Below are 14336 nucleotides of genomic sequence, written 5' to 3'. Positions count from 1 at the left end.
ACTGAGGTGTTTGTGCACAAGAGGTCACCGTGGGTGAGTGAGTGCAAGGATGGATGGAAGGAGAGGACGTGGTCAGAGTTATGAGCCGGGCAACAAGGTTTTGGATAAGTTCAAGGTGGAAGATGATAGGCTGGCCTCCAGAGTGTCGGAGTCGAGAGGCAGCAAGGGAGGATTTCAGCAGAAGGTGAGCTGAGGCGAGGTGGAGCAGAGCTGATCAATGTTACAGAGGTGGAAGTCGCAGTTTTCTGAAGTCCTTAAAAGTGTGGTCAGAACTCAACTTGGCATCTGGTATCACGCCAAGGCTGATAACGGTCTGATTTGGATTCAGACTGTTGCCAGAGTCAGGCATCAAGTCAATGGCTAGGGCTCAAGAGTTTGAGGCAAGGGCTGAAGACAACAATAGATTCTCTGCTTGTCCCAATTCCCCAGATACTGATTTGGTGCTCGTGTCAATCAGAATGCCACTCTGCTTCTGTACTGTCCATCAGAAACAGGCTATGTCCCGGTGCAAATTTTCCCGGCAATTAATTTGTTGATATTGTTTTTCCAAAATAAAATTTGGTGCAATGCGATTCTCTCAATCTAGCAACATCCAGCGACAGAAATATTCCTGTCGACGCAGTGTTGATCAGTTGCGCTTTCAGTCCCTTGGCCTTGCAACAAGGACCAAGTGCTCCACAAACTCTCGGTCTTTCCTGCAGAACAGAGTGTCCGGACTGTGAAATCAGTGCCAAAAGTAATGCTCCCGAAGGTTGACCCCTGCCTCCACGTTTTGAATTTGCTCAGCCAGAGACTGATTTGATCGGGTCTCACAGTCACTGCGTAACTTCACCAGTGAAGGCAAAACTATTATACCAGTTACGCAGCAAAGGAACAGATCAGTCAGCTCAACCGGTCTGGTGCTGTTCGTCACAAGCCTTCTCCTACCCTTCCACATTGAACCCCCCATTCCGTGCTCCCTCCTGTGTTTAGTGACTCCCCCTAAAACGTACCAGGGCAATGAGTTTGACGCTCCCTGTGGTCGCGAGTTCCACATTCTCACCGCTCTGGGCAAAGGAGACCCTTCTTAACACCTCACTGGATTTCTGTGTACTCCTCTTCTCTTAAAGCAGCAGCTTTACACTTCCACACAAGTGGAAACTCGACCCTGTCTTTGCCCTATCAAAACCTTTCATCATGTGAAAGCCCTCAAATCGCTGTCAGCCTCTTTACCTTCTCTGGACAAGATAACGAGAAACAGTGACAGGAAAAACCTCAATTGAAGATTGTGAAGACAGGTCAAAAGAATATTTTCCCCACCTGAAGATGCTCCCCCCCAACACTGTGGTTGAAAGGGCCCTCAGCCGTGCCTGACCCATTTCCCACACTTGTGCTCTCACCCCTTTCCCCTACCCTCCCAGAACCACCAGAGGGTTTCACCTCATCGTCGCTTTGCACTCGACCAGCCTCCGTATTCAAAGGGCCACCCTCCAACATTTCCACGTGATTCAGCACCATTCTGTCACCAAACGCCTCCACCCCTCTCCCCTGTCGGCATGCCGAAGGGCTGTTCACTCCCCGACACCCTGTTCTGCTTCTCCATCTGCCCTGGCACCTCACCCCCGTAACAACACTTTCCTAGGCAACAAACAGCATGAGGTGTAAGACCTGCCCTTTAACCTCACTGCAGTGATTCAGTTGTACTTCTTTCAATTCAGTCTACTGTATTCACTGCTCACAAAGCGGTCGCCTCGACGCTGGGCAAACGCAGAGTGCGTGACCACTTTGCGGAACACCTTCCAGTCACTTGCCATTTCAGTTCAACATCTTGGCTCTCAAGCCCGTACTTCTCGGCCTTTGACAACGTTGTGGTGAAGCCCAGCCCAAGCGGGCGGTGTAGAACCTCCCCTTCTGGTTAGACACTTCCTAGATTCCTCCACTCAACATCAGAACGGAACTCTGTCCCCCACCCCACCTTGAATTATTTCTGTTGCCACCTGCCAGTCTCCATCTCGTGTTTGATATCAGACAGCCGCTGACCTCGATTCCGTTTCTGAAACCTACTCCGGCCCTGGCACCTGATCAAAGCAAAATCCTGCAGGTGCTGGAAAGCTGAAATAAAAACAGAAAGTGCTGGATAGGCTCAGCAGGTCGGGCAGCATCAGCGGAGAGGGAGAGAGAAGCAGAGTTGGGATTCGAGTCTCTCTGGCTCGTTTACAGAACTGAACAAGAGTCATACCGACCCAAAACGTTAACTCTGTCTCTCACTCCATACACGCTGCCAGACACTGAGTTTGTCCAGCACTTTCTGTTTTTACTGAAAACGTGAATGCTCCTTTTTTACAAGAACCACAACGTTCTGTTCCACCAAGAGATAGTGGGAATGAAACAAAGTCAGCGCAGACTGAAGAGAAAAGGACTCAGCAATCAAAAGAGAAATGATAATGATAAGTCTGACTCTGGCGATAATCAGAGGAGCATTATTAATGAGCTGAAAGGGATCGGTTTTCCGCGCACACTCAAACAACAGGTTTACGATTACCAGGCAGAATTCTGAACAGCCCACGAATGAAAGGTGGTGTACTTCTGTGTGCGATTCAGCTGCCTCACCCACATTCTCGAGGGCGACATTAGGGCAGACTGAAAATGTTCAGCAGTGCTGGGGCTGACTGCACCAAATGATGAATTAGCACTCTGTGCTTTCACGTCGGGGACCACAGTTTGAATGCGGGCCACATGAACAAGCTGAAAGTTTCATCTGTCTGCTGGCTGGCACAACTGGGCAGTCTTGACCCATTTCCTGGTGGAATTGGGCCAAAAACCCAAAAACTCTCTTTCACCTGACACTGAAACTGTGATTTGATCCACAGAGCCCCGGCTGGTGTTTGGAAGCGCTGAGGTACTATTTCGGGGAAAGAGCTGGGAGTTTTGCTCGGAACTCAATGGAGCATTGTTTGAGGGCGACACTGGGGGTCTTTGACAGCAATGAGCAAGGGAATACCTGACCACCATTCCTCAGCTTAAGCTGCGAGATGACGGTACGAGCGGCTCAAAATGGAAAAGCGATTCAGCTCCTGATGGTGAGACACCCATCAGTACAAAGCATCGTGCAAACCTGGGGGGGAGAGAACGAGATCGAAATGGATGAGCTTGGGTCAGGATTTCTGCGTCCCACTCGTCGCTTTTTTTGGGGGGAGTTTGGTTTTCCGATTTCTTCAGTTTGGAGCATCCTCCCATACTCAGGAAATGTCTTTCTGATGAGGAGAGACTGAGGATTAATCTGTTGGTTAATCACCAGGGAGCTGGATACACTGCCAAACCCGAGTTCGCACCCCGTACAAAATCTCATTGTGCCGTGACTCCACCATGACAGCATTCCACCAATCATGGCTGAGACAAGAGTGAGGAAAATGGGATCAGCATTCACATTTCTGATCTCCTCGACGAGGGAGCAAGGTTTTAACCATGCCAAGCTCTGAAGCATGTTTGTTTCCAGCTTGCCAGATGGGCAGCCATTTACTTAAATTCTTGCACCCAAAACGGCACTCCTATCGAGCTGCCGAAAACGGCCAGATCGTCAGTCTGAGATGGGGGAAACAGTGGTCGGTTGTTTCCACCGATCGATGAGTCAGCAAAACTCAGACAGATGACTCAAGTTCCTTCTGACGGTCAAGGTTTCAGAACACATCAAATTTACAGCAGGCCCATTGTGTGTCTGACGAGGAGAAATCAAGCCCCAACCCCACTCTTCAGCTCGTGGTCTGGGCGGCTTGCATGTGACAGCACTCGCCTTCGAATTACTGCTCTAACCGCTGGAACAGGGCAGCGCGGTAGCATGGTGGTTAGCATAAATGCTTCACAGCTCCAGGGTCCCAGGTTCGATTCCCGGCTGGGTCACTGTCTGTGTGGAGTCTGCACATCCTCCCCGTGTGCGTGGGTTTCCTCCGGGTGCTCCGGTTTCCTCCCACAGTCCAAAGATGTGCGGGTTAGTTGGATTGGCCATGCTAAATTGCCCGTAGTGTCCTAATAGTAAGGTTTGGGGGGGGGGGGGAAGAGAGAGAGAGAGAGAGAGAGAGAGAGAGAGAGAGAGAGAGAGAGAGTTGTTAGGGTAGGGTGGGTTTGGGTAGGGTGATCATTGCTCGGCACAACATCAAGGGCCGAAGGGCCTGTTCTGTGCTGTACTGTTCTATGTTCTAACGGCCGGGTTGTCTGATGAGGAAAGATTGGAGGGGCCAGGCTTAGATCCACTAGAGTTTACAGGAGTAAGAGGAAACTTTATTGAAACATATGAGATCGTTAGGAGGCTTGACAGGGTGGATGTGAAGCAGATGTTTTCCCACGGGGGAGAATCTAGAACAAGGGATCATTTTACAATAAGGGGTTGCCCATTGAGAGGAGGAGAATTTAGTTTCTCGGAGGGTAGCTAGTCTATTGAACTTCCTTCCCCAGAGAGCAGTGGTGGAGGTAGGGTAAATGTATTTTTTCATGTCAGAGCTGAGAGATTCTTGCTCAGCAAAGGGATGAAAGGCTGTTGTGAGGAGGCTTTTGCAAAACTGTCAAAACATTGAAGAGAATGTCACTCCCCCAGTTGTGAACGCAATGTTTCAAGGATGGGCATGACATAGCCCATCAGGTTGAGTCCCATATTCAGCATGGTGAATGGGTGTTCTTCGAAATCAAAAGACAATCCCGGCTCATAGGACAAGCCACACGAGGTGGAACCTGTCTAGGTGGAGTCGGCACATTGCAGTAAACTACAGGTATGCAGTTTGCTTCACACCCTGACGATACAGACAACATCACAACAGTGGAGTTCGTCCAGTGGCTTGTAACCCGGGGGCTTGGGAAGAGGGGTGGTAGATAGGACAGATGTCAGAGGCAGTTTCTTTACTCAGAGAGTAGTAGGGGTGTGGAACGCCCTGCCTGCAACAGTAGTAGACTCACCAACTTTAAGGGCATTTAAGTGGTCACTGGATAGACATATGGATGAAAATGGAATAGTGTAGGTCAGATAGGCTTCAGATGGTTTCACAGGTCGGCGCAACATCGAGGGCCGAAGGGCCCGTACTGCGATGTAATGTTCTATGCTCTATACATGGGTTCAAACCCCACTGCGGCAGCTGGAGAATTTTTAATTGACTTAAATAAAGCATGTAATAAAAAGCTGACCCTAGTAACTTTGACCACAAAACTATGGGTTCGCTGTAAAAACCTATTCTGTCCTTTCGATAGACGGAAATCCACTGCTCTGGCCTCCATATGAGATAGCTTATCACCACCCTAGCAATGGCAATTCGGGAGGAGCAATAAATGCTGCCTTCAACAGCCATGCCACATTTTGTCAATGACTTAATAAATAAAGGTTCACAGTCAGGTTGGCTAAATGTCTCAGCAAGAATCACAGACAACCTTTCCAGTGACCACCACAAATACTGTCATGGCTGGCATCACAGTCACCGCCATGGCAAGTCCCAGGAGAAAACATTTGCATCACGGCTAGTATCAGAGTACTGCAAAGAGCATCAGAACGTGCACCACTAATATTGTCACATCTGGATCACAATTTATCTTTTAATTTTAGAGTACCCAATTTGTTTTTTTACCAATTAAGGGGCTGGTTTAGCTCACCGAGCTAAATCGCTGGCTTTTAAAGCAGACCAAGCAGGCCAGCAGCACGGTTCGATTCCCGTAACAGCCTCCCCGGACAGGCGCCGGAATATGGCGACTAGGGGCTTTTCACAGTAACTTCATTGAAGCCTACTCGTGACAATAAGCAATTTTCATTTCATTTCATTTCATTTAGCGTGGCCAATCCACCTGAGCTGCATCTTTTGGGTTGTGGGGACAAAACCCATGCAAACACGGGGAGAATGTGCAAACTCCACACGGACAGTGACCAAGAGCCGGGATCGAAACTGGGACCTCGGCGCCGTGAGGCAGCAGTGCTAACCCACTGCGCCAACGTGCTGCCCCTCATCTATACCACAACGGCATCAAAAACTATCGTCAGTTCAACCACAGTATCTAGGCAGGCAACGCAACCACTGGTGCCTGTGTCCCATTGTCCCACCGTCCCCCGGCACGGCCAGCCCCCCTTGCCCTGAACCTGGTGCCACGGTGAACTATGACGTGCCAACATGGCGCCAGCCCCGGCATAACTGCGGGGGTCTTGACAAGCCCCGTGGGCACCGCGGCGAGCCGCCTGGGCACCACAACCGGCCCCATAGGCACTGCGATGGGCTCCATTGGCACCACGACGTGACCAGTGGGCACCATGATGGGCCCCATGGGCACTGCGACAGGCTCCATTGGCACCACGACGTGACCAGTGGGCACCATGATGGGCCCCATGGGCACCGCGATGTGACCCGTGGGCACCATGACGTGACCCATGGGCACCACGATGAGCCCCGTGGGCATCACACCGTGACCCATGGGCACAACGACATGCCCCCCCTCCCTCACCATTATCAGAGGGGGGGGGGCTGTGGGCCCCATTGGGGAGCTGAGGGGGGAGGGGTGGCCCACTTTACCCCCCCGGATCGGGGAAGACTCCCCCGCGGCCTGAGGCCCAGCTTCATCCCCTCCCTCCGGCCCGGGCACTCACCGCACATCCTGACCGCTTCTCCCTCTCACACGCACGCCTTCCCCTCAGCCCCGCCGCTCCTCCTCTGCCGACTGCGAGGCGGCGGCCTGCCTGCCCGCCCATCGGCCTCCTCCGGGGCGGGCCCCGCCGCTCCCATTGGCCCGCCGCGCCGCCCCGCCCAGCAGCACCCCGCCCGCCCATTGGCCAGCGCCGCTGCCCGTCAAGCCGACGTCGAGCGCGGGGGGGCGGAGCGGGCAGACGGGTCCCGCCCCCCCCCTCCTTTGATTGACAGCTCCCAGGCTGCCTCCTCTCCCCGGATGATTGACAGCTCCACTGGAGACGTGGCAGCAGCAGGATCTGCCTGGAGAGATCCTGCAAGCTGTCTGCTCAGCTTTGCAAAGATGCATCTTACTCTCTTTCCGCCCCCCGCGACACCCCCCCCCCCCCCCCCCCCGGCCCCTCTCTCCCCACCCACCCTCCAAAGGACGAGTTCACCGGTCAGACCTCTGCTCAATGACAAAATAAATCACTTGTGCACTGGGGAATTCACTTGCTCACTGAGCAAGAATGCAGCCCTGCCTCTCCCCAACTTCCTGGAGGACTGGAAGAAGCAGGCTCAATGCTGCAATGCTTGGAGAGGAAGGCAGAGAGAATTGAATCGGCACTTGAGGCAAGAGCAAGGCTGATCTGGGTCGTTCTCTCCAACAGGAACAATAATAATCTTTATCAGCGTCACAAGTAGAACATACAGTTCGAAAGGAGACCATTCGGCCCATCGAGGCTTCACCAACCCACTTAAGCCCTCCCTTCCACCCTATCCCCGTAACCCAATAACCCCTTCTAACCTTTTTGGACACTAAGGAGCAATTTATCACGGCCAATCCACCTAACCTGCACGTCTTTGGACTGTGGGAGGAAACCGGAGCACCCGGAGGAAACCCACGCAGACATGGGGCGAACGTGCAGACTCCGCACAGACAATCACCCAGCGGGGAATCGAACCTGGGACCCTGCCGCTGTGAAGCCACAGTGCTATCCATTTGTGCTACCCATGCTGCCCACAAGTGGGCTTGTGTTAACACCGCAATGACGTTACTGTGAAAATCCCCCAGTCACCGCATTCTGGCGCCTGTTTGCAGGGACGGGCCAACACCTTGAGCCCTCCTCCTGGGCATTCTACCATTTGCAAAATTCATTCAGGTGGACAGCGAATGTCTTGTTCCTCCTCGACGCCCTCTCAAAGGTCTTTGGCCAACCTTCTGTCCGTGTGCCCCAATGCCTCCTCAGTGTGAGGTTTGCAGCACCCTGGGGCAGTCGGTTGTTTCAGGTACGTGAGAGGGGTACAGGTGCAGCACTGGACGCAAGCAGAGCTTGGGTCAGCCGAGGAAATTCTCCAGCTGCAAAACTGGTTTTGTCCAACAGAGGACAAAAAGCAGCGACGTGAACATTGAGAAACTACCTGTGAATTAAATTCTCACAACTCCTGTTCGATTGCGATGCTTTCCCCTGATAGATCGTGGAAACACCTGGATGCTCCAACATTGAAATGGGCAGTCCCACCCCCAGTGATTCATCAGGTTTTACCTCCTCTGCCACCCACCCACACAAACAAACAGTTCAACGCACATTCATGTCACCTGCTCCCACGTTTCTTTACCCTTCGTCCACTGATGCGCAATCACAGAATCATTGGAGCGTACAAGGAGACCATTTGGCCTATCGTGATTTAGCACAGTGGGCTAAATCGCTGGCTTTTAAAGCAGACCACGGCTGGCCAGCAGCACGGTTCGATTCCCGTACCAACCTCCCCGAACAGGCGCCGGAATGTGGCGACTAGGGGCTTTTCACAGTAACTTCATTGAAGCCTACTCGTGACAATAAACGATTTTCAATTTTCATTTTCATTTCATGTCTGCCCTGGATCGGCAAATGAGCAATTTGCAATGAGCAACCTCATCCCGTGACGTTCCCCGGCTTTCTCCCCACCACCCTGCGCATTCCTCTTTTTCCAGGCAATCCAATTCCCCCTTGGTGCCTCCACCAGCACTTTCCAGATCTGAAGCACTCTCTGATGGTGGCAAAGCGGGGATGGCATTGAACTGGTCAGCCGAAGGGCCAGACAAATGCCCTGGCAACACAGGTTCAAATCCCAGGTGACGTGATGGGGGAGGCTTCTGCCAGCCTTACCTCGCCTTACTTCGACCACTTAGTTCTTTGTACCGTGAAAGAAATGAAATGAAAATCGCTTATTGTCACGAGTAGGCTTCAAATGAAGTTACTGTGAAAAGCCCCTAGTCGCCACATTCTGGCGCCTGTTCGGGGAGGCTGTTACGGGAATCAAACCGTGCTGCTGGCTTGCTTGGTCTGCTTTCAAAGCCAGCAATTTAGCATTGTGCTAAACAGCCCGTGAGGAGAAAAAAATAAAAAAGTTCCATTTACCTCCCCCAAACCTACCATCCAATGCTTGCAGCTTTTTAATTCACTCCTTCGTGCCAGCAGCGGTTGAGAACTCACAGGCAGATTCAACAATAAAACACTGAACCCCTCATTGTCATGGGGGGCAAAATTCCAAGTGTGAATCTCAGAGTTCCCAAACACTCCTTTATGACGGATGCCACCACCACCATGCACCTGCTCTTATAATTTCACCTGCTTCGCAAAATTGGCTCCACTTTGAGAAGTGGAGACGGATGTCTGGTTTGACCTGTCGCAATTTGTAAACATTAGATCCATTCAAGCACCTAGCCACTCGGGTCACGAGCGTGAGAAGACTGCTTTAGTTATGTTACATTCCATTTGGATGTTGCAGTAAACCTGCATTGAACCTTCAGCCATGCCGATCGCACTACGTGCAGGTCTGGTCGTCTTCTGATATTAAAGAGGGTGTCAAGAGGGTGGGCAGCACAGTGGTTAGCACAGTTGCTTCACAGCTCCAGGGTCCCAGGTTCGATTCCTGGCTTGGGTCACCTCCTGTGCGGAGTCTGCACGTTCTCCCCCGTGTCTGAGTGGGTTCCCTCCGGGTGCTCCGGTTTCCTCCCGCAAGCCCCGAAAGACGTGCTGTTAGGTGAATTGGACATTCTCAATTCTCCATCTGTGTACCTGAACAGGCGCCAGAGTGTGGCGACTAGGGGCTTTTCGCAGTAACTTAATTGCAGTGTTAATGTAAGCCTACTCGTGACAATACAGATTATCATTATTGTTAGAATGTGCAACTCGCTAAGTTGAAGTGAATGGGAAAGATGTATCGAGGAGGAGCCGAGAAAAAATATTCGAAGAAGGGGATAGAGGTGGCCAGGGTAGATATAGATGCAAAAAGACAGGGGTAGGGTGTGGTAACCTATTAGGCCTTGTTTTGAACCTGATTAAAATTGCACATCCTAAATCAAAGAATTGGACACTTTAAACTGCAGTCAGATAAAGGCCAATTACTGCAGGTGCTTCAATCTGAAACAAAACCAGAAAATACCAGACAATCTCAGCAGGCTTGACAACATCTGTGGAGAGAGAAGGGGAGCTGAGGTTTCGAGTCTGAGTGACTCTTTGTCAATGCTTTGTCAAAACTACAGTCGGCTGTAGCCAATGGCCTGCTGGGAATTCGGACTTGGCCAAGTTTGAATGTACAAACTCAGACAGGCTGCCTGGGCATGTTCGGTCCTGGACTGTCAATCGTCCATCAAGAGATCATGGCACCCTATTGACATGCAGCGGTCTATTGTCCACAGACGGGATCGAGCCAGACTCTTGGGCACCCAGTGTTTCTGCCGTTACCCCTACTATGGGGATAGGTTATGTGCAGCCCACACCACCAGGGAGGGACACCTGGGGCGGGCTCACGTATCCCCGTCAACCCGACCACTGGGTGCTGAGGTCCCGTCACGAGGCCTCGTTGGCAGCAAGCCAGAGGAAATGGCAAAAGGCCGTGAAGGGAGGGGGTTATAAAAACAGGCTCCCGCGGCACATCAGCAGCGAAGGCTCCAAGCCGAGGCCATCGAGACATCCGAGAGAGAAGGAAGGAGCTGCCAGTGAGACTCACCTTCGTGACGGCGGACCAGAGGGACTCGAGAATCGGACACTCACATCTCAATCACTGAATCTTGGGTGTTTCTCGTATTACATATTTTGGGTTATTTTACGGGTTAAATGTGTATTTAACACAGATTGTTGAATTTATCCTCATGTTTGTCCTTTGTTCTCCTCGCTATTAAAAGACGCCTCGGTAAGACCTTTGAGTAAACTGGCCAAAAGTATCGGAATTGAACAGATACAACAAGGGACATGCCTGCCAATCTCGTTCCCAGAAGCCAGGTCTCTCCTGACCGCACAACAGCAATGATGAAGTACTAGAACATAGAACAGTACAGCACAGAACAGGCCCTTCGGCCCTCAATGTTGTGCCGAGCCATGATCACCCTACTCAAACCCACGTATCCACCCCTATACCCGTAACCCAACAACCCCCCCCCTTAACCTTACTTTTATTAGGACACTACGGGCAATTTAGCATGGCCAATCCACCTAACCTGCACATCTTTGGACTGTGGGAGGAAACCGGAGCACCCGGAGGAAACCCACGCACACAGGGGGAGGACGTGCAGACTCCGCACAGACAGTGACCCAGCCGGGAATCGAACCTGGGACCCTGGAGCTGTGAAGCATTTATGCTAACCACCATGCTACCCTGCTGACGTCAAATTTGGGGTGGCACTTCAACCAATCACCTCAACCAGATTTCATGGTTGCAGTGTGGGAGGAGGCCATTTGGATTCTGAAGTTTTTTGTTCTGACAAGAGACAGGACACTCTGTTGGATGCTGGTCAGCCGTGATAAAAGCTGGGTGTCCGAATGGGAGGGTGTAAGTTGTATACACCTCCTGCTGGCCGGATGTCTGGTCCAGGTGCCTGGAACATTAACTCGATTCACCTCTTCTCTGGGCGGTCTCCCAACTTCCAGCGTGAATAAACCTGGCTGAACAGGGGGAGGCAGTGGTAGAGGAGCAGAATTAGGCCATTTGGCCCATCGAGTCTGCTCCACCATTCTATCATAGAACATAGAACAGTACAGCACAGAACAGGCCCTTCGGCCCTCGATGTTGTGCCGAGCAACGATCACCCTACTCAAACCCACGTATCCACCCTATACCCGTAACCCCCTCCCCCTTGAACCTTACTTTTTAGGACACTACGGGCAATTTAGCATGGCCAATCCACCTAACCCGCACATCTTTGGACTGTGGGAGGAAACTGGAGCACCCGGAGGAAACCCACGCACACACGGGGAGGACGTGCAGACTCCGCACAGACAGTGACCCAGCCGGGAATCGAACCTGGGACCCTGGAGCTGTGAAGCATTTATGCTAACCACCATGCTACCGTGCTGCCCCTGGCTGACATGTTCCTCATCTGCTACCTACAATGCGGCAGGCCAAGAGCTGGATTGCAAAATCAGCCAGAGCAACTCCTGCCTAGAACACATGACCTAGGAGCGGGAGGAGGCAATTTAGCCTCCCGAGCATAACACCCTCAATGTGATCGTGGCTGATCCCATCCTGGCCTCAACACCAGCGTCCCGCCCATTCTCCATAACCAATTAAAAATCTGACTCCTCCTTAAATTTACTCTGTCCCAGCATCCACCGCACTCTGGGGTAGCGAATTCCACTGATTCACAACCCTTTGGGAGAAGTAGTTTCTCCTCAAGTCTGTTGTAAATTTGCTACCTCTTAGTCTAAGTCACTGGACCAGTAATTCAGAGACCCAGGGTAATGTTCTGGTGACCTGGGTTCCAATCCCACCACCGTAGACATTTAAAAAAAATTTTTTTCGAGTGCCCAATTAATTTTTTCCAATTTAGCCTGGCCAATCCACCTCCCCTTGCACATCTTTTGGGTTTTGGGGGGGCGAAACCCACGCAAACACGGGGAGAATGTGCAAACTCCACACGGATAGTGACCCAGAGCCGGGATCGAACCTGGGACCTCGGCGCTGTGAGGCAGCAGTGCTAACCACTGCGCCACTGTGCTGCCCTTGGAATCAATTTCTTAAAGAAATCTGGATTTCAAAGTCTAATGGTGACCACTGTTGATTATCACAGAAACCCATATTAATAATAATAATAATCTTTATTAGTGTCACAAGTTGGCTTACATTAACACTGCAATGATATTACTGGGAAAATCCCCTAGTTGCCACATTCCGGTGTCTGTTCGGGTACACGGAGGGAGAATTCAGAATGTCCAAATTACCTAACAGCATGTCTTCGGGCAGCACGGTGGCACAGTGGTTAGCATTGCTGCCTACGACGCGGAGGATCCAGGTTCGAATCCCGGCCCTGGGTCACTGTCCGTGTGGAGTTCTCACATTCTCCCCGTGTCTGCGTGGGTTTCACCCCCACAGTCCAAAGATGTGCAAGGTAGGTGGATTGACAACGCTAAATTGCCCCTTCATTGGAAAAAATAATTGGGTACTCTAAATTTTAAAAAAAACAGCACGTCTTTCGGGACTTGTGGGAGGAAACCGGAGCACCCGGAGGAAACCCACGCAGACACGGGGAGAACGTGCAGACTCCGCACAGACAGTGACCCATGCCGGGAATTGAACCTGACAATTCATCTGTGCGCCCATGTGGAGCTGGGTCAGGGCATCGTGAATATTAAAAAATAAATACAGAACTAGTTACTCTCCCCCAGAACAATCGCCTAACTCTGTGGTGTGTGGTAAATAGCAGGAACCACCCGTCAGATGGGCTGGGTCATGTTTATCACGTGATTTCTACAAACAAAGCAAGTTCAGCTCCAGTTCCTACGGCATGTGAGCAAGCATTGCAGAGTCAAAAAGGACAGCGAAGACTTCTTCCTGCTTTGACAATTCCTTATTTTGGGTCTCACCACAAAGATGTGCAGGTTAGGTGGATTGCCCACGCTTAATTGCCCCTTAATTGGCAAAAAATAAAAGAACAGGGCACTGCAACTTTATAAAAAGAAAAACTTTCTGATTGTTGTCATTTCTCAATTGAATGAGCTGGGAACTATTTTGAAGGAGGGTTATCAGCTCTGCCTCTCTCACCGCCCGCAGTGGCAAGTGTTGCAAGGGTCAGCTATCAAGTTCTGGGTGTTAATTCCAATAATTGTCTGCCGAGGAAGACGGAACGAAGCCTGCGAGCGAGCTTCGGACTCCCAAGCTGGGAAAGCCAAGACCCAGACCCTCCCAGAATGAACTGGTTTACATTCTCTTAAAGTGACTCCTCACTGCTTCCCAAAGTGTCTGATGACCAACTATTGCAGCACCGATTAAACATTCGCACTGGAGTGGCATCGGAACCCACAGCTTCTGGCCAAGAGGGTAGGGGTAAGACCCACTGCCACCTGGACCTCAAAGCTGACTGTGCAAACCTAAACCTTAGTAAAGAGATGCCGGGGGATCATGACACCAAGAAGGGTGGGAAGGCAGGGCAGAAAACTGGGTGGAAAAAACTGACCAGAGTCAAACAGCACCGAGACATAACCGTCCTGACACAGAGCTTGTCTCGCCGTCAAAGAACACAACTAAAACCAACCGAAAAACTGAAGCTTTAATTCTTTATTGCAAAATATATTAGGACACAGTTTTACTTTACAACAAATGACAGGTGCCAATAATAGTTAATGTGCACAAGGAGTTGCTGATCAATAGGCAGGTTCTTGGTTGGAGTGCAATGGTTGAATGACCCGTCCAGCAGCTGGTGTGGCCAGGGACCGTTCAGGTGCTGTCAGCTTCTTGTTCCTCCTCTGTCACCTG

The 14336-nt window shown here is 51.2% G+C and overlaps 2 protein-coding genes across 4 annotated transcripts in view; both read right to left on the bottom strand.

Moving 5' to 3' along the window:
• The window catches only part of gfpt1 (glutamine--fructose-6-phosphate transaminase 1), a 61339-nt gene extending 54630 nt beyond the window's left edge, over positions 1-6709 (bottom strand). For both annotated transcript variants that reach the window (XM_038785152.1, XM_038785153.1), the window contains exon 1: positions 6587-6709. In XM_038785152.1, coding sequence (XP_038641080.1) covers positions 6587-6593 — 7 coding nt within the window. In that variant the 5' untranslated portion in view covers positions 6594-6709. The remainder of the gene's footprint in view (positions 1-6586) is intronic.
• Positions 6710-14118: 7409 nt separating this feature from the next.
• LOC119957430 (NFU1 iron-sulfur cluster scaffold homolog, mitochondrial-like) overlaps positions 14119-14336 on the bottom strand; it is a 32362-nt gene continuing 32144 nt past the window's right edge. For both annotated transcript variants that reach the window (XM_038785493.1, XM_038785492.1), the window contains exon 8: positions 14119-14333. In XM_038785493.1, coding sequence (XP_038641421.1) covers positions 14298-14333 — 36 coding nt within the window. In that variant the 3' untranslated portion in view covers positions 14119-14297. The remainder of the gene's footprint in view (positions 14334-14336) is intronic.

Source organism: Scyliorhinus canicula, chromosome 26 (assembly GCF_902713615.1).
Source record: "Scyliorhinus canicula chromosome 26, sScyCan1.1, whole genome shotgun sequence".
Taxonomy (NCBI): Eukaryota; Metazoa; Chordata; class Chondrichthyes; order Carcharhiniformes; family Scyliorhinidae; genus Scyliorhinus; species Scyliorhinus canicula.
This window is presented reverse-complemented; position numbering and strand designations above follow the sequence as displayed.